Source organism: Neurospora tetraspora, assembly GCF_033439725.1.
Source record: "Neurospora tetraspora strain CBS 560.94 chromosome Unknown B0H65scaffold_5, whole genome shotgun sequence".
Classification (NCBI taxonomy): domain Eukaryota; kingdom Fungi; phylum Ascomycota; class Sordariomycetes; order Sordariales; family Sordariaceae; genus Neurospora; species Neurospora tetraspora.
The window spans coordinates 304,459-328,931 of record NW_026944387.1 but is presented as its reverse complement, the minus strand read 5'-3'; the positions used below and the strand labels follow the sequence as shown (position 1 = coordinate 328,931).

General features: G+C 54.0%; 7 protein-coding genes across 7 annotated transcripts; 2 read left to right on the top strand and 5 right to left on the bottom strand.

Annotated features, from left to right (window-relative positions):
- Nucleotides 1–167: 167 nt before the first annotated feature.
- B0H65DRAFT_216176 (Sodium/calcium exchanger protein-domain-containing protein) lies at nt 168–2,188 on the bottom strand. Its single transcript, XM_062821993.1, has 3 exons — nt 1,469–2,188; nt 1,201–1,412; nt 168–1,130 (listed from the first exon to the last, which is right to left on the bottom strand). Exons 1-3 carry the CDS (start codon nt 1,863–1,865, stop codon nt 264–266), a joined length of 1,476 nt encoding a protein of 491 aa, XP_062680106.1. The 5' UTR covers nt 1,866–2,188; the 3' UTR covers nt 168–263.
- Nucleotides 2,189–5,153: 2,965 nt separating this feature from the next.
- Nucleotides 5,154–7,735, bottom strand: B0H65DRAFT_467861 (uncharacterized protein). The gene has a single exon (XM_062826929.1). The coding sequence runs from the start codon at nt 7,533–7,535 to the stop codon at nt 5,214–5,216; it is 2,322 nt and encodes a 773-aa protein (XP_062680105.1). The 5' UTR covers nt 7,536–7,735; the 3' UTR covers nt 5,154–5,213.
- Nucleotides 7,736–8,668: 933 nt separating this feature from the next.
- Nucleotides 8,669–11,286, top strand: B0H65DRAFT_216276 (prion-inhibition and propagation-domain-containing protein). The gene is made up of 3 exons (XM_062821994.1): nt 8,669–8,678; nt 8,881–9,040; nt 9,088–11,286. Exons 2-3 carry the CDS (start codon nt 8,983–8,985, stop codon nt 11,271–11,273), a joined length of 2,244 nt encoding a protein of 747 aa, XP_062680104.1. The 5' UTR covers nt 8,669–8,678; nt 8,881–8,982; the 3' UTR covers nt 11,274–11,286.
- A 251-nt stretch (nt 11,287–11,537) lies between these two features.
- Nucleotides 11,538–13,428, top strand: B0H65DRAFT_467857 (uncharacterized protein). Its single transcript, XM_062826928.1, has one exon. It carries the CDS (start codon nt 11,722–11,724, stop codon nt 13,309–13,311), a length of 1,590 nt encoding a protein of 529 aa, XP_062680103.1. The 5' UTR covers nt 11,538–11,721; the 3' UTR covers nt 13,312–13,428.
- Nucleotides 13,429–14,823: 1,395 nt separating this feature from the next.
- On the bottom strand, nt 14,824–16,706 carry B0H65DRAFT_216150 (cell differentiation family, Rcd1-like-domain-containing protein). Its single transcript, XM_062821992.1, has 4 exons — nt 16,143–16,706; nt 15,912–16,067; nt 15,480–15,855; nt 14,824–15,422 (listed from the first exon to the last, which is right to left on the bottom strand). The coding sequence occupies exons 1-4, from the start codon at nt 16,498–16,500 to the stop codon at nt 15,242–15,244; spliced, it is 1,071 nt and encodes a 356-aa protein (XP_062680102.1). The 5' UTR covers nt 16,501–16,706; the 3' UTR covers nt 14,824–15,241.
- A 1,114-nt stretch (nt 16,707–17,820) lies between these two features.
- B0H65DRAFT_216139 (ATP-dependent RNA helicase dbp-9) lies at nt 17,821–20,292 on the bottom strand. Its single transcript, XM_062821991.1, has 4 exons — nt 19,597–20,292; nt 18,681–19,527; nt 18,328–18,624; nt 17,821–18,265 (listed from the first exon to the last, which is right to left on the bottom strand). The coding sequence occupies exons 1-4, from the start codon at nt 20,095–20,097 to the stop codon at nt 17,883–17,885; spliced, it is 2,028 nt and encodes a 675-aa protein (XP_062680101.1). The 5' UTR covers nt 20,098–20,292; the 3' UTR covers nt 17,821–17,882.
- An 872-nt stretch (nt 20,293–21,164) lies between these two features.
- B0H65DRAFT_509453 (uncharacterized protein) lies at nt 21,165–23,023 on the bottom strand (the record flags this gene model as incomplete). Its single annotated transcript, XM_062828316.1, has 6 exons — nt 21,165–21,584; nt 21,642–21,738; nt 21,791–21,867; nt 22,314–22,480; nt 22,614–22,742; nt 22,972–23,023. 6 exons carry the CDS (start codon nt 23,021–23,023, stop codon nt 21,165–21,167), a joined length of 942 nt encoding a protein of 313 aa, XP_062680100.1.
- Between the last annotated feature and the right edge of the window lie 1,450 nt (nt 23,024–24,473).

Sequence of the window (24,473 nt, the reverse complement as noted above, 5' to 3'; positions counted from 1 at the left end):
CCGATGTAAAACGTATTCATGACAAGGAAAATACCAGTATAGTGATGTAACAATGTACAAAGAAATAAACATAGTAGTAAAACAACCAAGAAAAAAGCCGTTTAGATGTCCGGTACGGCGAAACCTGTAACTTCGCGTTTAGAAGATGGTCGAAAGTTTGTGGAGAGCATCGGCCGGGCTCGCCCAGAACGCAAGGGCAATGATGACATAAAGTCCCATAAGCTGTTTAATCACCTTCGTTAGCATTTTCCCTCCCCACATCATCAAGATCCAGGGGAAGAAAAACTCACCATAGCACCCTCCAAATAATTCGACTTCCCATCCTGCACCGTATACGTAACCACCATGACGCTCAACGCAAACGCAATCGTCTCAAAAGTCTCAAAATGCAGCGTCATCGGCTGTCCAATCGCCCACCCCAGGAGCACCAAGCTGGGAGTCACAAGCAACGCAATCTGAATGCTGCTGCCAATCGCCACCCCCATCGCCAAATCCATCTTATTCTTGACCGCCACCACACAAGCCGTCACATGCTCGGCCGCATTTCCGACAATGGGGATCAAGATCAGACCGATAAACGTCTTGCTGATGGCGCCCGTGGCAGCGATGGCATCGATTGAGTCGACCATGTAATCAGCCGCGTACGAGATGATGACTGTTGTCACGATGAGGACGAGGGCCGCAGACCAGGGCGAGAGGATCGGTTCCTCCTTAGGTTCAGTAACCACGTCGCCGACGGCTTGGGCCTCGGGCTCGAACAGCTCCTTGTGGGTGCGCAGGACGAAGAAGAGGTAGGCGCAGTAGAGGATCAGGAGAATGACGGCGGTACCGCGCGAGAGAACCAAGATGCTGTCTTGCTTCTCTTGGCTGTCGGAGTGGTTGAGAACGTTGTAGAGGGCGGCGGGAATGATGAGGGACGCGGAGGCGAGGGTCATCATGGAGCAGGTGGTCTGCGCTGTCCCGGAGGCAAAAGTCTGTTCGGTGCCGATGCCGTTGGAGTCGCGCATGTTGGCGATACCGCCGAGGAGGAAGCACATTCCCAGCACGAGGAGCAGGTTAGAGAGGATGGAGCCGAGCATCGAGGCTTGCACGACCTCGATCTCGCCGGCGCGGAGGGCAACGATACTGACCTGATAGAGCGGAATTGTTAGTCCTATGAAGATGAAAAGGGGGTGGTCAGAAAAGTAGACAAATGCATACAATGAGTTCCACCGCATTACCAAATGTTGCGTTGACCAGACCGCCAAGGGTTTCTCCTAGTCTGTGGGCGATCTCTTCGGTCGCAAAAGAGAGGACCGCGGCGAGGGGGATGATGGCAAAGAAGTTGAGGGTGAACACTGCCGGTGCACTCCAGCCTCGCTCGCCGGCGATGATGCCGAGGGGCACGAAGATGAGAAGGACGTTGATCCATGCTGGGACATGTTAGCCATGTGCTTTGTGGGACGGGAGTTTGCCGTGGGATACATACAGCTCAGAAGAGTGACCTTGGTGACATTCCATACTCGGGTAGGATACTTGACGAGGGGATTGGGATCGTTGGTGCCAGGGGTTCTCTTGGTATCAAGGAAGAAGTCGCGCCATGAGAAGTCGGAGTCGGACTCGGTGGTCGAGTGGCCGTTGCCGAGGAGCGGCCGGCGTTCCGAGTCCATGGTGGTATAGCCGTTGGTATGGCCGTTGATGTGACCGTTCAGGTGTCCGTTAGTGCTCCCGTTGGTGCCGTTAACGTAGGTGTAGCCGTTTCCGTTGGAGATGCCGTTGGGATGGCCGTCTTGATGCTTGGGTACAACTAGACTGGCTGCTCGACGAACTTGAGCGCGGAAGGGAAGAGTGACTGTAGATATGATGTTTGTTAAAGGATTGCCCATGGTTTACAAGACGAGGAGGGCGAGGATGTGGTGGTGTCTTGTCATGGCCCGCCAACAGAAGTAGTGTTTCTTTGTTTGCAAGTCCGCACTAGCGCAATCTTGAGAATACGCGCCGTTGGGAACGGATACTAGCGATATCACGATCCCGTCGTCGCGAACAGATAGAAAACGCGTAGATGGGTAGTTTGGAGAAGGAGGAATCCAACAGTTCGTCTTTTTTTCTTAAAACAATAGTGGAGTAGGGGAAGGGGGTAAATATGGGGTATAGCATATGAAAGGGAGGACGGGATGTATATTGTAACGATAAGGATCTTGATAACTTACACCAGGTCATGATTGCTGCTGGGACAACCCCCGAACGAGATATATACCGGGACTGTTTCGCAACGGTAGGATCCCCTGCTCAGATTGGGTAGGAAATTACAGGTTAGGTCCCGGTAGTGTGCACCGTAAGTACCTCTTCCGGTATGTGCGGATACCCAAAACCGTTGATTCAGGCGTGACAGGGGCAACGGATGGGCAGACGAGTGGGGTGTAGTTGTGTCTCGTCCCTCAGAAGAGTATTTGCCCAGACAAGGCGTGTTCCTGGGCGTTCACGGTTACTTTGTCCGGATGGGTGAAGGGCGGGTTGAAAGGGCCAGGCAGCGTTGGATCGGAGGTGATGCCAAGGGCAAGCCAAAGGGATAATCTGGGTTTGTTAGTCCAGTCTGAATGATGGATGTCGGGCAAAGCCACAATGAGGACGCGCGGAACGGCAGTGGTTGGCGGGAGGTGACGAGGTGGATAAATGGTCCAAAAGTGTCAATATTAGGTTGGTGGGAGAGCTGATGATGTAGACGGGGAAAAGAATGAGGGGAACATAGGCTGAGCTTGAGAGATGAACTTGATGAGAAGAAAACCCAGAGATCCGGGTTCATCGGGGATCGTGAGGAAGGAGCTCCAACAAGATCTGTCTCCAGTTCCTTGTGAATGAACTAGTTTTCTTTTTAATCGTTCCTTCTTTGAGAGGTCTCCAACGTCACCGATGGAGAAGTCTTCACCGTCGGGATTCTCCTCTTTTCCCCCATGTTGAGATGGCATATCCGTGCGCCAACCCATCATCTCAGCTCATCTCTGCAAGCTCAACCACCTTCAGTGTATCGATCTAGACCCAACGCGGGAACAGCTGTGTGATGCAAGCATTGCCAAGGAAAAGTGACTTACACGATTGTATATCCGGTAGCGCAGTGTGCGTACGTAAGGACTCGGGGTCAGATGTGGTTGGCGAATTGATTGTATTAGACTTTTCTACAATTCGGGAGCAAAGGGAGAGACAAAACCTGAGAGATCTTGTCCGTCCCAAACATAAATACCATGAACCTCCCTGACACTACCCTTTGTCCGTGCCGTTCCGCAAGCGCCGGCATTGCGTCGGATATGTTGGATATTCCATTCCCTTTGGGAAATTCTCGGAAGACCAGGGAAAAATGGAAACAAGAAAAACGCAGCTACACGAAGCGTGTGTTACAGTGTGGAATGTGGATATCAAAACCGGTTTGCTCTGAAGGTCAAAGTATAAAGAGGGCATGATGTCCCTCCCCGAAACTTGTCGCGAGCGATATTCCCGATCGACTTGACGATGATTGTAGTGATGACGAGATGGTGCAGGGGGGATACGTTGACGGAAACATGGTTGTGCCTCGGATCCCGTAGCCTCCAGGAGATGATGTTTGAGGATTGTTGATACTTGAGAGGTTCCGAAGACTTGCATCCATTCAAATTGGCGCTGGGGATGTCGCTCGATATCGCTGAAAGCGGTAAAGTTCCATCTTGTCTATGACATTATCGATAAGGGCACTTCTCCAGCGGGAGTGGGGGGCTACGTCACTGGCAGGCCACTCAAGTGTTGCAATTGGAGTCGACTGGAGATCCACTGGAGACTTTTCTCGACCTGAACACGCTCAACAAGCCTTTTAGTTCCAGAAAAGTTTCTTTGCACAGCCCCCTTGCCAAGAGTTTATTATTGACAAATCCTAGTTGAGCTGATGGACGACACTTTATTGGTTCGCATCGAGGTTCGCGACCGACCGAGTATCTGCGAGTTCAACAATTCTCAGCGGCGGCCGACGGACAGCAGGAAGAGGAACTGGAAGGGCGATAGAAGAGAGAGGACTTGGGACTCCAACAAGCGCGCGAGTCGGGGACGATATCGGGGACAACGTCGCACCACCGAAACCAGAAACGCGGACGAGAGTCATGACAGTGCGCCAGAGGAAAGGTCACAAGACACTCTATTTGACGCTCCATGTCTCAACATCGATGGTGTCGCTGGTATCACTGGTATCGCTGGTAGAACCTCGAGCACATGGTGGAAGACAGGAAAGACAGGACGTTGAGGAAAAGAAGTCTGCCTGAGGTCTGAGTTCTGGCTGGAATGCCTTTCCGCAGAGCAATGCCATGCCCATCCATCCGCCCGACCCGCGTATCTTTGGCATCTGTTCCTACAGTCTGCATGCTGATGCGGGGATGGCAAGGCAGCACAACCGCCATTCTGCCCACCGAAAAAGAATATTGGATCGATAGAGGACAAAAGTGCGATATCCAATGCCTCGGAGTGCTTCAGTGACACCTGGGGTGACACCAGTCGCGGATGGATGCCGACACTAAAAAAGAAGTACGTACCAGTGCATGGCGGCATAAAGTGGGGAAATGAGGCCTCCGCCCCAATTCAACCAATGATGATGTCGGAAGACACCCACGGTTCAGATGCCTTTTCTGTGCCTCGAGTGTGCATCACCATTTCACCAGAGAGCCAGTCAACCCGATGCTAGGTACCGGTTGGGTAACATGGCACGAGGATGGAAATCAGAATGACCGATGAAAAACGGACGAACTCTGTTGGAAAAAATAAGTTGAGGAATTGACGCCAAACAGACCGTCTCCTCCGGAGCACGCCGAGTGGCTCCGGGCGGACCACCGGATTTGTGGGTCACCTGTCCCGATACTCGGAAGCAGTCAGTCCCGGAAGTCCGGTTGACGACAAGATGTTGCACCATCGTGGGTTTCATATTTCGACAAAGAACAAAAGTTGATATTGAAGGAACACATCGGTGATAAAGGACAAATAAGCAGATCCCAAAACTCCCTGGCCATGCATTCTTCCCTCGCTCGCTCGCTTTTGAAGTAACCCAATCCCAATCCCAATCCCAATCCCAATCCCAATCCCAATCCAAATCCCAATCCCAATCCAAATCCCAAATCCGAGCCATAAGGACAAAGGGGTATCACAGCGCAGCATCCCAATCCCAATCCCAGCCACAATCTCAATCCCAGCCACAATCCCAATCCCAGCCACAATCCCAATCCCAATTACTCAAACCCAAACCTCCTCCCCTTATCCAGCTCATCCTCAATCAACACCTCCCCCTTCCTCGCCTTCTTCGACAACCCATGTCTACTATTCAAATGATCCCAAAAGTCTCCTCGCGTATCAAACCCTTTATCCTCTTCTGTTTCCTCCTCACCTTCTTCCCCATCTTTTCTCCCCCCATCATCCCCATGTTCATGTCCCTTCTTATGTGTCTCCAGATTCATCTCACACCCCTCAACCCAACAGAAATACCTAACCCCAAGCGCAAACGTCTCCCACCTCGTCGTCGCACTCCTCGCTCTGCGTTCGCGAACTAATAGTTCTGCATACTTCTTGAGCAAAAGGCGCTGCTCGCCGTCGTTGGCGGATAGCCAGCGTTCTGTGGCTTCTTCGATTTCGTCGAGGTGGTTCCGTCGGCGGAAGGGTAAAGAGCGAAGGGGGGAGAGGGAGAGCGGGGAGACTTGGAAGCGGTGGTAGTTTTTGTAGAGGCGGCCTTTGGATTTGCGGAGTTCGAGTTCGGTGGGGGAGGGTGGTGTTGATGGTGAGTTGGTGTTAGACGAAGATGAGGGTGAAGGGGAGGGCGATGAGGTAGAGGAAGAGGAAGAAGTGGACGGAGAAGAAGAGGTGGTGGACTGAGAAGCGAAAGGTTGAACAAGCTTCTCGTAAAACCAAGCGTTGTGTTCATCCGTTCCCAAACTCAAAAGTAAATCGATGGGTGGATTGTAGTTTCCGGGGAGAGAAGGAGCAGAGGGGTCAACGCCTAGGAGGGATGAGATCTCTTTGAGGACTGGCAGAGTCGGGTCCCGGATCTCCTTGCTGCCGTCGACGAATTGGCCGATGGCCGGGAGCTTGAATGGCTTGAATTGCGAGGAGTCGGACGGGGTGGTGATGGCTTTGGCGACCTCCGGGATGGAAGGGACTTTGCCTTCTTCGTCGGAGCCGTCGGCCACGAGGACTTCTTCGTAGGTGCAGAAGGCGTAGGGGTGTCGCTCTGTGGGAGTGGTGGAGTCGATCTCGCTGCACCAGGCGAGGGTTTGGCATTGGAAGGAGGTTTTCTTGAAGGAGATGGAGGAGGCGGGGCTGGAGGTTGTAGTGCTCGAGCGGCTGGAGGCGATGGTGTTGTTCGTGTTCGCCCGTTTGGTAGTCGGAGAGATATCCTCATTATCGCTGACGATTGCTCGTGAGGCGGTGGTATTGCTCCCGGTCCCGGTCCCAGTACCAGTCAAGTCCGTACTGGTAACGCTGAATTTGGAAAACGTCTCGAACCACGTTCTACTCTTCTTCGTCGGCCACGTCGTCCTCCTCTTATCCTTCTCCCTATCCCCTCCCCCAAACCCCGGCAGAGGAATCTCAAAACTGCCCAACCCCGGGAAACTAATCACCCTCCGTCTCCTTTCCGCCCTGCTCTCCCTCTGACTCCCTCCATCGCCCACATCAACAACCTCCTCCGCCGCATCCTCCATCTCCAAAAATAACGGCGGCAACCCCATCCCATCCCTTCTACTGCCTCCATTCCTAAACTCCTCCAAACACCCCTCCACCGTCCGCCCCATCACCCCCAACATAATCGCAATCAACCCCCCAACTGACGTGCCCGCAATATAATCAAAATAGTGACTAGGCAAATACTCCCCCGCTCTCAGCGTGTCCCCAGGAACATCCACCTTCAAATCCCCCACCTTCAGTTTTCCCTCTCTCAACTTCATTGCCCTCTCACACTCCGGCATCTCCGTCCCGGCACCATAAAAATACTCATCAGACTCAGTGAAGTAGTAGTTCTTGTTTCCTGTCGGGTCGGCACTCGAGTAGGCGGGTGGCTGGAGAGATTGCTCGAGGGCGGCGATCTCCCGCATTAGAGTGCGCAGGAGGATTAAGGAGGAGTACCCCTTTATGCCGCCGCCGTCGAGGGTCAGGATGTTGCGCGTTGCCCAGGGCGTGGTAGTTACGCGCAGCCGGGCGGAGAGGGAGGAGTGCAGGGTTTGGGCGATTTTGGGGGTGGAGGCGGTGTGGGCGATGGGGTTTGCGGCGAGGTTGGGTTGAGGTTTGGGGGGTTGATCGTTGATTTGGCTGTCATTGTTTGGTTCTGGTTTTTGCGGGACAGAGGATGTGATGGAGGTTTCTGCTTTGAGCTGGGTTTCTGGTTCGGGCTCGGGCTCGGGCTCGGCGATGGAGACGCGGTTGGATATTCGCCGGACGTTTGGCGGGCGGTTTACGGAGCGGAGGGCCGAGTGGCTGGTTTTGAGAGCCGGAGGACGGGGACGTTCTCGTGCTGGTGAGTCTGAGGACTGTTGTTGGCGGCGTGGATTGACAACTTCCGTCATTTTGACTGATTTGAGTCACCGAGGTGACTACTACTGGTCTAAACGATACGCGCGGCCTTGCTGGCGATTGTTTGCGCACTCGCTCGTGGCGACTCTAGCGAGTTGATGATGATGATGATGGCTTCAATTGCTCACCGAGCAAAGAAGTCGCGATGGACTTTGTGCCTGATTGATCGCCAAACTTCGAATCAAGGAGGAAGTTAGCGACCAGAACTCCAGCCTTATAACCTCCCCTTCTGAGTGGTCACATTGTCGCTCCCATCATAAATCCGTTTGAGGCGTCAAGGTGTCACTCGTTGATTTGACTGGCTCATCGGGCCCCGATTGGGCGGATTTCTTGGAACTTGGTCCGGCCCCCTAATTCTCGTGCAACCATTGGCTGAAGTTGTCACACGTCCAGCGGAACGGATGACGAGCTTCCCTGAGGAATTCCACTGAACGGGAATAGTTACAGTTGCGCTTACAGAAGGGACCTAGTGGCGAGCGTTCCAGGCCGTCGGGATTGCGCGAAGCGTCTGACAAAACACCCCACAATGGAGACCGTGGCATTCGAGATCTTTCCTTCTATTCCTGTGCTGGAGAACGATTCCATGAAAGGAAATGTGTCCGTAGGACGGCAGACAGTTGAGGCTGTGTAGTAACCGGCCTCACCTGTCGCGGACTGTTTGAGATTCTGAATGGAATGTTTCGTTTACGCTGACAGACATCCCGGTTGCTTGCTGCTTCCGACGATAACCTTCTGTTTGTAAGCTCCCAACTGTATGACTTTCACCGGAAACAGTGATGGATGCGCGGCTGTGCTGCTGTGATGCTGCGATGAGGCAGTTCGAACAAACCTCGGTTCAGTGAGTCAAGTCAGCTGCCATCTCGTCTTCTGAAAGATGTATTCGAGTCTAGAATCTCACAATCTGACAAAGATGAGATTCATCCCTGCAGAAAATGTAATGGAATGGGTAAGGCTACTTTCCGAAGGCTATGCTCTGGACTAACCTAGCACCCGATACCGAAAAACGTGAAGCTATCGGGAGCTGACTTGCATCTGGGAGGGGTCTAGCGGGAGGCCTGAAGATCAACCGCTGAAGCTCACGATGATTGGTCGGGTAGCGTCATGCTTGGGCTGAGAGTGAGACGCCAAACAGAGGGGTAAGTTCGGAACCCAGGACGACGAGCTTCAGCCTTCAGCCCTAGGCGATGTGCTAGGCATTGATGTCTGCCTGTTTGCGTGAAGCTTCGCTTTTCCTTCCGACAACAACTCGGTGAAAGAAGGTCTTCTGGATAGTTCAGCATCACTTTGCTTCACCGTGGTGAACATCACGACCAGGTCTTGGCGCTGACACTTGTCGAGCTGACCCTTCGGTCTATTGGGCACCAAGTCGAGGTGAAAGGGAAAGGACGACCGAAACAGCAAAGGACAGGTCGTGAGATTTGATCTTGCTCACCTTTCACCATGGACCCCCTATCAGCTTTCGAACTTGCCCAAGTGGTCCTCGACAACACCGTCAGGCGTAAGATCCCATCACCAACCCTGATGATCCATACTAATACCTTTCAGTCTTCAAATTTGTGTCCGCCCTCGTCGAATACCCCGAAGAGTGTGAGAAACACCGACTGCAGCTCATAATCGAATACAATCGAGTCCTCGCCTGGGCCAAAGCCGCCGGGCTCATCGAAGTCGCCCCAGGCTCCTCACTAGTCTCAACCTTGGGAACGAATGCCACCGAGCTGATCACCATCCTTGCTCGAATCCAATGGCTTTTGGCCGAGTTTAGGGATTTGAACGCCAGGTATGGAAATGAGCTTGTGCCATCAGGCATATCTCCTGCAAAAGAGAAGGAGAAGGATAGCAAGGAGAACAAGGACGTCAAGGGCAACAGCAAGGACGTCAAGGGCAGTGGCAAGGACAGCAAGGATCCCAAGGGTGCGAGTGGCGCCTCCTCGTCCAAAGAAAAGTCAACCTCCGCAGAACCAAAGCCAGCAACCGACCAAGCCCTCCTCTCCCAAATCTCATCCCTGGCTCTGTCCTATGACCAATCCCAAAAAGAGCAGAAGCTCAAAATCGAAGTAGAGGAAGAAGCCGAACACCGCCGCGGAACCAACCACATCCGCCGCTTCTTCCGGACCACCAAGGACGTGGTCACCCACCCCTCCCGCGTGCGGTGGGTGATGGTCGACAAGGAAGCCTTTGAGGCTCTGCTTTTGGATTTGCACTCCCTGACCGAGAGACTGCACGAGCTGATGCGTGGTTACCAGCAGTCCAAGATGGACGACATCATCGGCAAGACTTACCGGGAGATGATCCTGGCGAGAGATGGGATCGGTGAGTTGAGGGATATGGTGGATGTGCTGGGAAAGATGATGGAAGGGATGGGGGTGGTGACTGATGGGGAAGGATTGGTGGGGAGAAAAAAGAAGATGGTGAATGATGTGCAGGATTTGGTGAGGTTGAAGAAGATGGCGAGAGTATCGGAGGAGTTGCTTTCGAGGCTTCACCTTGGACAGGATCCGGCGACGTCAGGGTTGGAGGCGAGTGATACGGAGATCACGGTTGTCCAGTTTGGCGACCCGGAAAAAGGCAAGAAAGACTTGGGGCTGTCCTTTGAACCGCAGGACGTCGGGCATAATCCCTATGACGCGCCAAGTTACGTCGATATCATTCATTACAACCGGCCACATGGGTACCTCTTCGTGGACCCCGGGGTGGAAGTTCCGGTCTGGATTGAGTGGAAGCCCATGGGGAATCATGCGGAGGGCTCGATTGAAGAGAAAGTTGCCGATTTGCGCACGCTTACGCTCGCGGAGATGCTGCACCTTCCCAAGCCTGATTCCCTTCACGTCCCAGAGTGCATCGGCTACTTGGATGCCCGTGATGACTTCGGTGCGGACATGTACGGTTTCATCTTCAAGGCAGGGAAGGGGGTGAAGTGGCTGGCTGATGAAATCGTTTCCCTCTACAACTTGTTGGGCAACGAGATGCTTAAGCCGAGTCTGTCGCAACGGGTTGACCTGGCCTTGAAGCTTTGCACCACCGTCCTGAATCTGCACTCAGTCAACTGGCTGCACAAGGGCATCTTCAGTGACAACGTCATCTTCTACTTCCATTCTTTTGACTGGGATACCGAGCCCGAAAAAAGAAAGCAGCCGGTTTACGACCCAGGAAAACCTTTACTTTGCGGGTTTGGATATTCCCGACCGGAGAACAGCAAAACCACCGCACGCAGTCTCGATACGGCGTGGGATCTCTACCGCTGGCCCGCCATCCAACGCGAGCATCCAACGGATCAGAATTCTCGCAAGACGTATGACCTGTACAGTCTTGGACTGGTACTGCTTGAGATCGGACACTGGAAGCCGCTTGATGAGATCTTGTGCCTAAAGAAGTTGGAACCTTCCTCAAATGGGGATGATGCATTCGTTCCGTCGTATGCCCATACGCTGCCTGAGAGAAAGCCGCCGTCGGTATCCCTTCAGGACTCCAAGAACGCGAGGGGTTGGCTGCTTGGTACGGAGTTTTCCGCGCCCTTATTCAAAGGAAAGGAATTAAGTCCCCTGAGGGAGCTTCGGAACCTCATGGGAGACAGGTACTCCAGGGCCGTGGAAAGGTGTCTGTGGGCTCACGGCGAGAAGGGATTTGGGGTGGAGGACCTCCCCGATCAGTCGAGGGATTCGGGGGTTGGGATCCGGTTGCAGGAGGCGTTCACCAAGTACGTGATTGAGGAGCTGCAGGGCGTGAATGTTTGATGGATATGCCCCAAGGTAGAATGGTTCATGATGTTACGATTCGATTGTTGATGTTGTTGTTTTTGGACAAATGAAAGAAAAGTTGAAGTTGATGAAGATGCCCTGAAATGCCAAGCTTACAGAACCCCATGTGCCCTGTGAATCCCCACATTTACAGTGTTTACTTGTACACAACCCCCTGTTCCGTCCCGCAGCGCCGAGCCGTAGCTTGTCCCCGCCCATTACGGCGTCGGCCGGCCGGGGTCCGAATTTCACTCATCCGCGGTCCGCGGTCCACAAAATTTCCGACTTCACCTCACCTCACGTCTTACAACGTCCGGTCTCAGGTCTCACAACTCCGATCCGGTCCGGCAGTTTGAGGCAACACCCTCCAGGAATGAGCCACTGAGCTCATTACAACACCACCACTTCAACCCACCAAGCACCACGGAGGTCCCTCTCACTCACCATGACCGGCGCCAACACCATCGCCGCCGCCCTCGAGCGCCACGCCACCACCGTCACCCGCCTCTCCAGCCAAATCTCCTCCTTCTACGCCTCCCGCCTGCCCTACCGCATCTTCCACGGATCCACCAACTCGACGCGCCCGCCCACGCAAAAAGGCAACACCAAATTCGTCGACATTTCTTCTCTGAACAATGTCCTGTCGGTCGACCGTCAGACCAAAACCGCGCTGGTAGAGCCCAACGTGCCGATGGATAAGCTGGTGGAGGCCACGTTGCCGCATGGCTTGGTCCCGCCGATTGTCATGGAGTTCCCAGGTATCACGGCCGGAGGAGGGTTTGCGGGTACCGCGGGGGAGTCTAGTTCGTTCAGACATGGGTTTTTTGATGATACCGTTAGGGAGGTGGAGATGGTTCTGGGCAATGGGGAGGTTGTCAAGGTGAGGAATCCGGAGATTGCGGCCAAGTCCGAGGGGGTGACTGGGGAGGTGGAAAAGGGGGATCTATTCCGTGGAGCGGCCGGCGCTGTCGGTACCTTGGGAACAACGACGCTCCTGGAGGTCCAACTGATGGAAGCCAAAAAATTCGTCAAAACCGAGTACAAGCGCGCCAGCAGCGTCGCCGAAGCAATCCGCATGGTCCGCGAAGAGACCCAGCGCGGGGACAACGACTACGTAGACGGCATCCTCTTCAGCAAAGACCACGGCGTGGTGGTAACCGGCAAACTGGTCAACGAGCTCCCCTCCGACGTCCCGACGACCAAACCTCAAACCTTCAGCGGCGCCTGGGACCCCTGGTTCTACCTACACTGCCAAGAAAAGACTCTCTCTTCCCAAACCGCGACCGACTACGTCCCCCTAGCCGAGTACCTCTTCCGCTACGACCGGGGCGGCTTCTGGGTCGGCGCCGCGGCCTTCCAGTACTTCAGCTGGGTGCCCTTCACGCGCCTCACGCGCTGGTTCCTAGACGACTTCTTGCACACGCGCATGATGTACCGCGCCTTGCACGGGTCTGGCGAGTCGGCGCGGTTCGTGGTGCAGGACATCGCCATGCCGTTTGAGACGTCGGAGGAGTTCATCGATTACACGTCCTCCTCCCTCGGAATCTGGCCGCTGTGGCTTTGTCCGTTGAAGCGGAGGGCGCCGCCTACGTTCCACCCGCATACCACACGCCCTGGCACTGACCCTGCCGATGAAAAGGCACAGGACGACATGATGCTCAACATCGGCGTCTGGGGCTGGGGCCCGGACAAGCCGGCGGAGTTTGTGGCGAAGAATATCGAGTTGGAGAATAAGGTGCACGAGTTGGGTGGTATGAAGTGGTTTTATGCGCATACGTATTACGAGCAGGAAAAGTTCTGGAAGATGTACGGTGGACGGGAGTGGTATGATCAGCTGAGGAAGAAGTACAATGCTGAGACGCTGCCGACGGTGTGGGATAAGATTCATGTGGATGCGGATAAGGCGGGTAAGAAGCAGAGGCATTGGTTGTTGGCTAAGAAGCCTATTGGTGGGTTCTATGGTATTTGGAAGAGCATTCAGAGCAAGGATTACTTCTTGCATAGGAAGGCGGAGTGGAAGTGGAAGGGGGAGTAGTCTGGGTTGTGCGTGTTACTGGCTGTAAGAGTTATTTGTGTTTGTTTGTATAGATGTAGATGATGTGGTGGAAAAGTAAATACCCCTTTTTAGAATTGTACAAAAGTTTGTCAACGATGATCTGCCTATGACTACGTTTCACGACAGTTTTGTGCTATACCCCAGAAGAAAACAATTACTACATGTTCTCCATCATACTCTCAATCTCAACTGACCCCGAGCGCGGTGGTAGACGTGTTGACTATCGGGTTGGTGGGCAGAAAGTTTGAAGAGTCGGGAGCACCGAGTGGAGAGAAAGTTGAAAGATTGTGAGCCCTGGGAGCACTAACCTTCTAGAGTGTCGCCTCCCCAGCCCGGGTACACGAAGGAAACAGCATATCATGTTCGTAAACGCCCGCAATTGCATTCAATTGCAACTCATATATTCCATATCCCGCTATACTCTGAAGCCCCATCTTCTACACCCCTACCACCCCAACTCCCCTATCCACTATCCCCTATCCCCATATCCCCCTGCTCCCATCTTCCTTTCAGTCCCCCCCCCCCCCAAAATCAACAAATAACGCCCACCCAATGTAGTAAGTGATATGAATCCTCGCTTTCCCATGGTGCCGAAAGATACATGAATGATGCTTTTTGTCTGGACAAAAGTGAAAAGTGAAAATCCTCTTCCTCTCTCCCCTCTTTCTCCGTTCCTCCTTTCTCTTTCCGCTTGCCTTCTTTTCCGCTTCCCCGGTTTTCTATAACCCATGCGTTTCGATGCTCGTACCTTTTCCTCCTCTTAAACAGGTCCCTCCACTCATAAAAAAAACATTATCAGGTAACCCTCTCTGATCTTCGCTTCGCCTTGCTTGTCGTATATACATTTGGTGTGTCGGATGTCGATGTGTTCGAGTTGAGTGGGCCGAGTAAGAGGAGATGCCGCTACTGGACCGCGGTCGTTGTTGTCTGATCCGTCCGGGTAGAGGTATGATTGTCTGTAACCAACTTCGATGTGCCCACGGAACAATGGTTGCCATCCGATTGTCCCTTTTGCCCAAACGAATGTGTCTGATGAGCTCCATCAACGTTGATCGTGCCACCGATAAGTTGACTTGCCCTCTCTCGCTGATATTGTCCGAGCCAGTCCCAGTGAAGGGCCCAGCGAGTAGCATCGATCGTTGCCTCGATCTGTCCGTCACGAATGTGCCTTTCCGTGATCATGTCACCGATCACGTTAAACCTCCAGTGTATATCGACCGCGCCACCAGTCCTTCGCATCCTCAACCAAGGGTCTTCGACCACGCCACCGGCCACCCTTCCCTCCGCTTCCCCTCCTGGGTATAAGATATGTGAACCGTGGACTCATTGGCCCCGCCACCAGCCCGTTTCGTCCCAAATGATGAATACAAAGGTGCAGTAACCGCCAAAAACCTCCAAAAGAAAACTATGAAGCACTGTATAGGCGTTATGCACACAGAAAAAGAGTTAGGAAGCTACGTAAAATTTGGGGTATCTTTCGTCACCAATAATCCTCTCATCCTCCTCCGCTGACTCCTTCATCATCTTCGATCCCTGATTCCTCCACTATGCTGACTGTCCTCGGTCCTCTTGGGATTCGCTCATTGCGTCAATGGATATCGACTGCTGATCGTATACTCTGACATGCTGATGTGTAGCCATAGGACCCTTCTGGTTGTCGAATAGCTTTGGTGGTCCTGGGTATGGCTTTGCGCTGCTAATAGGGGTTAAGTTCCAGGCCATTCGATCAACCATAACCGGTGGCCCCAGCCCCTAAACCTTTTTTCCCTACTTGTAGTAGCGTTCAATCCACTTCTCACCCTATAACCAAACGGAAAAAAGTCTCGAGTTAGCAGTTTGTTCCTTTGCCATGATTTGCTGTAAAGCCGAGCGTCCAAAGTGGCAAAATGACCAAATCGCAAGGGGTGGTTTAAATTCCAAGACCGCTGGTGCTGGGTTCGACTACATTATCGGAGAGGTTGATGAGGAGCTGCGCCAGGCAACGCTTAGTGGCGGCGTCGTCGCGCAGAACCGAAGAGAAGGTGGCGTCGCGAAGGGGCTCAGGCAGGCACTGGCGGAGGGCCTCGCGGGCACGAGCATTGTCGCTAAGTCTGTTTTGGTTGTCAGTACAGAGGCCTACCAGAGTTCAAGACAGGCGGCGAACATACCTCAAGAAGCACCTAACAACATGTTTGAGGAGCCTAGCCGTTTGCTGCTCTACCAGCTGAGCAACCATGTTGCTGAGGACGGTACCCACAGCATAGAAGCGCTCATAAGTGGCACAGATATAGTTAAGACCGTTGTCATCAAGCAAGATCTTCTGGACGATGAAGATGGCAACCGTCTTGCTGAGCTCCGACCCGGTCTCCATGATCCTCAGGCAGAGGGGAATGATCTCGGTCGTAAGGAGAAAGTTGATGACCTCGGTGGAATCGTTCTTGACAAGCGCACCGATGACTCCCAGCGAAGTAAGCCGGAGGTATTCAAACGGACGCGACTTAGACGTCGTGTTAAGGAACGGGTAGAGGAAGAGTGGGATGTGCGCTGAGAGAAGATTAGCAGGTGTAGTCGGTCTTGGCTTGTGACAAAGGGACACCCACCGTTGAGGAAGAGAGTACGCGTCTCGTTGTGAGACGCCACGCACTGAAGAAGGGCGAGAGCATTGCAGACCCTGTTGGAGGCGGCAGCGGTGAGCTGAGAGGGATTGAGGAGTGTATAGACACTGATGATCTCCTGGAGGAGAGAAGTCATAACTCCTAGACAAGGGGGTTAGCGCATGATCGGCGGGGGAGAGGGGGAGGGGCTCCGAGGTATAGGTCGGTTGTACTTACCGAACGAGTGCCAGAGGATCAGGGCCAGTTCGGGAACCTGCTCTCGCTTCTTGCTGAGCTCCAGGAGCGCGGCCTCCCTGGTATTCTCATTCAGCAGATCGGCAATATACTGCAGTGTACGGCGGTTGTCGTCCGAGACCACCGGCTCAATGGCATTATCCTGCGCATGGGTGGCGGCGGCGAGGGTATTCACATTGTTATGTGCGCCGGCCATGCGGTTGTAGTGCTGCTGCTGGGCAACATTGGCGGCGGCGGCGGCAGCCTGGGCGTGCTGATGGTGCGAGGTCTGCTGGTGAAGCCAGGCAGAGTCGGCCTGGGGGTACTGGTGGTGGCCGTAGACATGGGGATTCTGCATCATCTTGGCTATGTGTTCGAACGGAGAATGCTGGCGGCGACGCGAGGTAGTGGGTCAAAGACGTCGGAGCTGTCTTGTTGGTAACGGGGTGGCGCTGTTGTTGGTTTACTATCTTTCGCCAGGAACTTGACGATGGGGCAACGGCAGGCCGGGCGGCATGAGAGGGGTGTCGTCGGGCGCGTAAAGGGTCGTTCTCGATTGCGGATATCAGAGCAGCGGTCAACGGCGTCGCAGGGCGGGTAGTGTAGAGTAGACAAGTGTGTGAGGCGGCGTCGAGGCGGGAAGCAAGGTTGTGCTTTGAGTAGGCTGTTGAGACAAAGGCGGCGGCGGCGGATTAAAGTGCAGATTGCAGAACAGTCACGGGCCCGGCAGGCAAGGCTTGACGATCGCGGCGGGTCTTCAAAAGACTGGTATAAACGCGAAATATGAAGAAGAATGAGAGTGTTTGTATTGTTGGTAGAGGTAGCAGAAGTGGTGTCGGTGAGGTGGATAAGGTAAGGTGGTTGTCTCGGGGTATTTGGTGTTGTCGGCGGGCAGGAATCAAGATGAAAGAAGCTGGATGGCGCCCGCCTGCTGGAGTCGACTCGTCTCCTGCTCCTACCGGCGTTCGAGGGTCACACCCACAGCGGGCAGAGTGGTCCAGAGCCGCACCCGACGACGGTTTGCGCACAGACCACCAAGCTCGACGTGTGGGGAAGCTTCGGTCCAGTTCAAGAATGCACAGTTAACCCTGGGATCACGCAGTTCCGACGTATAACCCTACAATGCTCAGGGGATGATGCACCCTGATTGGATGACAAATGCCATGTGCGTTTCTATTAAGATCAAATCTGCAGTCCTCGAGTCTTGCATCGGGAATCCGGATGATTAACACTTTCCGAATGTTCAGTCGGATGAAATCGATGGAAGGGCGGGTCAAAACGTCTATCATGAGAAGCAGAACCTGCCAGAACTCAAAACTCCACCCTGAAGAGCGACGTACAGTGCCTGTCTCTTCATCCCGTCTCAGATCTTGTGATCAGCCTTACAAGGCAGCTTGTACTCGAGTTTCCTATAATCGATGTGATCTACCCAATTCGATCACTAGATCACATCGATTAGACGCAAAGTCTAAAGCTCTGAGTCCCATGTCACCCTCCTTTGGATCTGATACCAACCCACATCAGTGTGATCAACAGCTTGACGTTCAAGACTCAAACTTCTCTTTGATATCCCAGATCTGCGCAATGATATCTTATTCCCCTTCAGACCAACAAGCCTAGCCTAGGTATTTTTTAACAAGCCACACAAACACCGTAAAATGCAAACCCCCTTCTGGTCTACCAGACGCCCAGTTACCTCCCCCCTCCTCTCCCTCCCATCCCTCACCCTAGACCTCCACGCCTCTACTTCCTAACCCTAAAAGTCTTCAGCACATTCTTCCTCCCCCCCGGCCCCTTCTTATACTTCCCATGACCGCCCTTCCCACCCTTAGCGCCCTTCTTCCCCCTCAACTTCTTATCGTCGCCCTGCTTCCTAAACGGCACGAACCCGACCTGGCTCTCGGTTAGGGCGTTCTTCCCGTCCCTGGGCAGCAAGTAATCGGGCACGTGCTTGAGATGGGCTTGCTGGCGCATCTTGGTGCCCAGCTCGCCGTCGTGGCGCAGGTGCGAGAGCTCGTTGGGGTTCTCTTCAAAGTAGCGCTTGAGCGTCTCGGAGCGCAGGAGTTCTTGTCGCAGTTCACGGGTGCGGGCTTCGCGGATGGCGACTTTTGTTACGGCGCGGAGGGCTGTGACGCGTGTTAGTATGTGAAGAATGATTGAGAGAAAAAAAATTGGAGACAGAACGTACCATCGTTCATGCGGTAACGGAAAGCCTCCATCTGGTCCTTGTTAAAGTTGTACGGCTCCAGCTTGCGGTTGAGCTTGGCCTGCTGGCGCATGACCTTGGCCAGAACCTTCTCGTCCTTCTCGCACTGCTTGATGCTGGTGGGCTTGTGCTTGCCGAAGAGGTCGTGGGGGACGACCATGGACAGAGCAATACCGGCGCGGCCGGCGCGGGCGGTACGGCCTATCCGGTGGATGTAAGAGGAGGAAGAAGTGGGCATGTCCAAGTTGATGACGGCGGCGACATTTTTGAAGTCGATGCCTGGGAAAGTTAGTATCCAGCAATAGCCCACGGCAAAAAAGACGGAAGAGACATACCTCGCGAAACACCATACTCCTGGTCCCTCCTGCCCTTCTTCTTCTTTCCCTTGCCGCTCTTCTTCTCCTCACCGTCCTCCTTCTTCTCCTCGGTCTTCTCATCCTCCAAGAAAACCTCGCTCCTCTCATCCGAAGCAATGATAATATCATAAATACCCCTATTAAACTCCTCAATGATCTTGATCCGCGTATTAATCGGCAGCTCCGAGTTCAGCACACAGCTGCGAATGCTAAACTGCTCGAAAAACAGCTTCAAGCGGTACGCGCGATCGATATCCGCCACAAACACCAAACAAGGGCCCTTGATCAGCTGCAGCTTGAAGATCAGGTAGCTGATAAGCCACTTGTCGTCCTCGCCGCACTTGACGTAGAACTGGGTGAGTTTCTCGTCCTCGGCGCTGAACTCCTCCTTGAGATCCAGCATGGTGGGGTTGCGGCAGAAAAATCCCTTGAGCGTGTCGAGCTCGTCCGAGACCAGAGTGGCGCTCATCATGGTGGTCTGGACACCGCCCTTGGGCAGCGAGCGGGCAATGTTCTCCATGTCTTCGTCGTAGCCGTAGGACAAGACGAGGTCGGCCTCGTCGAGCACAAGGTACTGCAGCTTGGCGACGCTGAGAGCGCCGGACTCGATGTTGTGCCAGGCGCGGGCGGGCGTGGAGACGATCACGTCGGGGGCGTTGGCGAGGAGGGAGCGCAGGACGGCGTCGGACACATTGTCGGTCAGCTTGGCGGATTGGATATCCTTGGTGCAGAAGGCAGAGAAGGCGTCGATGGCTTTGTGGACTTGGTCGGCGAGTTCGCGCGTGGGAACGAGGATGAGGGCGGAGGTGAAGGGTGTTGGGTCGGTCTGTTTTGAGTTTCCTTTCGTTAGCATCCATTCTCTCTCACGACCATATTCTCCCGGGTGCTAACTCACAGCCTTCCTCTTAAGAATGCCACTCAGCACAGGCAACACATACGCCGCCGTCTTGCCCGATCCCGTCTTCGCCTTGCACAGCACGTCCTGGCCCGCCAGCGCAAGCGGGATCGCCTTCCTTTGAACGAGCGTCGGCTTTTCGAAGCTCTGTTTCGCAACGGCCTGCACGAGGCGGGGGTCGAGACCCAGGTCGGAGAAGGTCAGTTCGGCGTCGTCCTTCTGGTCCTTCTTCTGGTCCTTCTGGCTCTTCTTCTTCTCGTCCTTTTCGTCTTGTTGTTTTTGCTCATCCTTTAATTGTTGCTCGAGCTGCTGCTCCTCCTCGGTTTGTTGTTGCTCTTCTTGGGTCTCGGGCTCCTCCTCCTGTGGCTTGACATCCTGCGACTTGGACTTCTTCTCCTTTTTTTCTTTCTTCTCGGTTGAGGACTTCTTGGTCTTCTTCTGGGTCTGGGGCTCGGTCACAATCGACGGCTCGTCCGTCTCGTTCAACTTGCGCTTGGCCATTGTGTCGGGGTATCTGGGTTGCGATGTCTGGTATTAATCTGGTCTTGCGCGACAGGAGTTATGAAGTAAAAGACACGGTCGAGGTTGGTGATCAGTCGACTAGAGTTGGTCGTGGTATGGTCAATGGAGAGAAAGATGGAAGATGAAGAAAGTGTTTTGAAGTGGAGGAGGGGCTGCACTCAAGCTACGAAACTGATGGATGCCAATTCGAATCGACCAAAAGTTTGGCAAAAATTTCGACGGGGACTCGCCCAGGCTGCGCACCCACTGATTGGCCAGCGCTACCAGTCCACTTCACAGTGGGCTTAGGCGCTAGCGCACCGGCAGCTCCTTGCCCCACAAAAGCTTAATCCAACAACCCCCACAGCAACCGGGGGGATCAACCATCTATTCACGATTTCACGGGCTGTTCCTTCAGCTTTCAGTGATTAAGCCTTACGAGGCTGTTGAGGCTCAAGATGGACTGGGGATCATATCTTGACATTCACATTCAGCATCACAACACCACGGATATCAAGCAAGCTGCTATACTAACTCCGATTGAAACCCTATCAAGAATAGAAACAAATACATCTGATCCATAACCCATAAACCTTAAAGCAATTCCTCGTTTTCTTTTTGCTCGAACCCATTCCGAAGTCCACATAACAGAGAGAAGAAACATGCGCTGGGAATCAAACTATTCATCCAACACGAAACGAAACGGACCATACCAAACTACACTTGCGGGAACAATCCATACCAGGCTTCCGTCGCACAAGGGAACTTTTACCAAACCATAAGCACATGAAAGTCTGATGACAAGGAAATACTTCAATACTCATGTTTCATTTCCTCCGTCCATTTGTTACATGTGTCTCTCCATCAATAATCCTCCAACTCCCGGAGCACCGCACCGCAGTTTTGCGCTTCGTTGCTGTCTCAGCTTAAGAACGCCACGGAGGCACGAGATGTCCATCACTCATCTAGACCCAACGAGTCGTTGAAAACCGATAGGACCAACTCATTTGTTGCTGTCTCGGTGCACCATAGTCCTCGTAACGGGTTTCTGGAGCCGTTCGCTCCATCTAGTAACGACGACCGTAGTCACGAGGCGGGTATGGCTCGCGAGGGTACGGGTCACGCGGAGGGAAGTCCACGGGAGGAGCGCGGCGATCGTAAGCATCTCCGCGTCCGCTCATGTACGGGTCGGGAGGATAATCGCGGGGAGCGCGGTACGGGTCGTCGTAGCGGCCGCGAGGGGGAGGGTAGTCATCGAGTGGGCGCCTGGGTGGTGAGCGGTAACCACCTCTCCTGTCCTCGTAGTACTCGCGCCTTGGTGGCGGCGACCTGTCACGGTAGCCATCGCGGTAACCGTCACGGCGGGGGCTGTATCCGCGAGGAGGGGGTCCACGGCGGTCATAGTCGTCCACGGGAGGAGGGTATGGGCGGCCACGCGGCGACCTCGAGCGAGCGCGGTGGTCGTTTCTGGGGATGTCGGGTTGGGTCTAATTTCCGATGGTTAGTAACCATACCCATTCACAAGGTGTGGTGGTAATCCTTACATTAGCGACGCAAGTCACGCGTTGACCCTTGAACTCGCGGTTATCGAGCTTCTCGACGGCAGTCCTCAAATCGGCAGCATTCTCGAACTCAACGAAGCTGTAGTATCGGTCAGTGGAAATGTTGACCGACCTTGACCCAGGTAACATACCCTTCGCCGTTCTGGTTGCGAGTCGTCTCGCTATAAACGACATCAAGTCCGGACTGACGAGCAAAGTCCTTAAGATCCTAGAAAGGCAAGTCGAGTAAGTTGAAGTCCGGGATTTGGCAGTTGGCGGTCCTCCCATGTATCACAACCAGTAAAAACGTGTCCAGGAAGCCGATTGTGTATGGCAGGTTGTCATCCGGCTCTGGGGTGTCATCTGCCATAGTCCCGCCGTAACAAGAAACTCCAACGGGAAGACTGAAAAGGATGAAGTGAAGGAAGCCGGAGAGAGAGCCAGTTGGGTGTACAAGAGAGAGCCAAGTGCGTTCAGCTGGAACGGCCGGACCCCCGAACAGTCGGTAATAGGAAAATGACGAAGTCCGAATGGCCAAATTGAGTGTGACTGTGACAGGGAATATGCCATGCTGAGGGCGAGAACAGGGTAGGGTGTGGAATCCATAGGTAGCCCGGAAAAAGAGAGAAATCCATATGATCAAGCGGCGCACAAGGAAGTGGAAGGGTGACAGACCTGCCAGCTGGTTTCATTGGGAAGGCCAGAGATTTGCATCCGGTGAGGCGTGCGTCGGGGCCTGGGTTGGCTGTTACGCTCGTGGGTGAAACCGGGACCTCCCTCACGGTGACGGGCGCCACGCGCAAACTGAACGGTAAGGCGCTCTCCCATGAAGTCCGATCCATCTTGTTATTGTTAGTCGGTCGATATCGTTACGAGGGGGGGTGGGTTGGAGACGTACGGAAAGCTGAAGAGAGAAGAAGGACTGTTAGCGCATGTATCTTTCATGATTGTATGACGCGTGCAGAGAGCACTTACCAGGAACAACATCGCGAGCGTCCATGGCATCCTTGTACTCGATGAAACCAAAGCCGTTCATGAGCTTGATTTCGGTGATCTCGCCGGTGCCGTGAGTCGCAAAGTGGGCTTCCACGTCGGCCTTGGTTGCTTTGCGGGAGTCAGCATTGTGCATCGTCGGATGGACCCGACCAGACCAGACCAGACCAGACCAGACCAGACCAGACCAGACCAGACCAGGCGCCAGAGCAGGGACAACTGGACGGAACAGGTAGCCTCGCTGCGACAAGGGAGCGATTGATCCTTGATCATGGGAGACGGCCGCTGGTCGACGGTGGCTGTGGTGGTGATGTTGGTGTTGCAGATCCGGGTCACTCACCGTGCCGGGGCAGGTTGCCCAGGTAGAGACGGGTCGACGATACTTCAGTCATTGTGTCGGATCGTGTTTGTGAAACCTATACAGGATGACTGGAAAGCCAAGATGGTAAGAATCCAATCCAAGGCGATGGAAGGCTGAAGAGGGATGGGGAAGTTCCCAGCGCAGGGCAATCAATCCAGTTATCGTACTTTTTGGTGGTGGTGGTGGTGGTCTGACACGACGGAAGAGATCGATCAGAGCCTAGTGAGGCGAGGAGGAAGTTAGTCAAAGTAATAAGCGCGACGTCCTGTATCCTGCCAAAGCCTCGTAAAAAAAAGTTGCGACAACTTGTCCGGAGCCTTGTTCGCGCGCCGACCAGTCAAAGTGCAAGCCGCGAGAGAGACCACTCTGGGCGGAGAGGCGGGAGGTGTAGAGAGGGCGCGTCAGCCAAGTTGTGGTGGGTGTTGGTATCACTCGATGATTCAATCAGAGACGAGATTTAATCACGCGACGAATGGGCGGGTATATTCGTCGTTGCAGTGTTGGGTGGTTGTCGAGAGTCCGAAGTTGGCAATGATGTGGTGGGAATGGAGGAGGAAGCTGTGACATGCGACACGGTGGGTGGGTGGGTGGTGGATGGGAAGAAAAGTGGATGGGAAGAAAAGTGGAGGAGGGATTGAAGGACGGGAAGTGGAAGGATGAAGTGAGTAGGCGGATTGCGGAAGGGGGGGCTGGCTGAGGGAAGTGGACGGGCCCTGCTGCAGGCAATGGAACTGAACCGGGACAAGGAAGGAGCAAAAGACCACGCAAACGCAGAAAACACTGGACTCACAAAGTCACAAGCACCCACCGGTCTGCTGCAGCATTCGTGCCAGTGAAAATGCCTGCCCTGTCAGTCAGTGACGACGCCCCGACGACGACGACCTCGGAACTGCCGCTGTGCCGCCTACGGTTACAGCAGAACAGCACTCATCCACTGAAAAAAGCATGGACCCGGGCAGGCATGGACGAGTGGGGCAGCAGCACAAACGCGGGAAGAGGTGGACCGCCAAGCCTCTCGCTCGTCCAACCAGAGACCGCCGGTGCCCTGAATCCGAGAATGTGTCACAAGCACCCTGGTCCTTGTGAGAGGGGAAGGGCAAGGCATGATGCACGCGTCGTTGCACGGACACCCCTCCTTGTTGATGCCGCTGTTGCTGCTGGTCGCCGCTTCGGGGCTCCGGGGGATGCGATTGGTTTTTTTGGACTTGGCTGTTGTCGGAGCCTTGTTTGATATTGGCATGGCATTGTCGAGGGAGGGCTGTGGTGTGGTGATGGGGATGTTGAGATAGATGGTGAAGCTATCGCCAGTTCACTACAGTTGGAGCAAGAGCTTTGTGCAGTGTAAACAAAGGAGCTTTGGCCTCTTCTGATGCTGGTTCACGTCATTGCGTCGGCTGTTTTTTTCTGATGCGAAATTGAGACCGTCGTCGATGGATAGGCGTGCACGGAGGTTATAACGCTAACGGATAGAGTTAGAACAG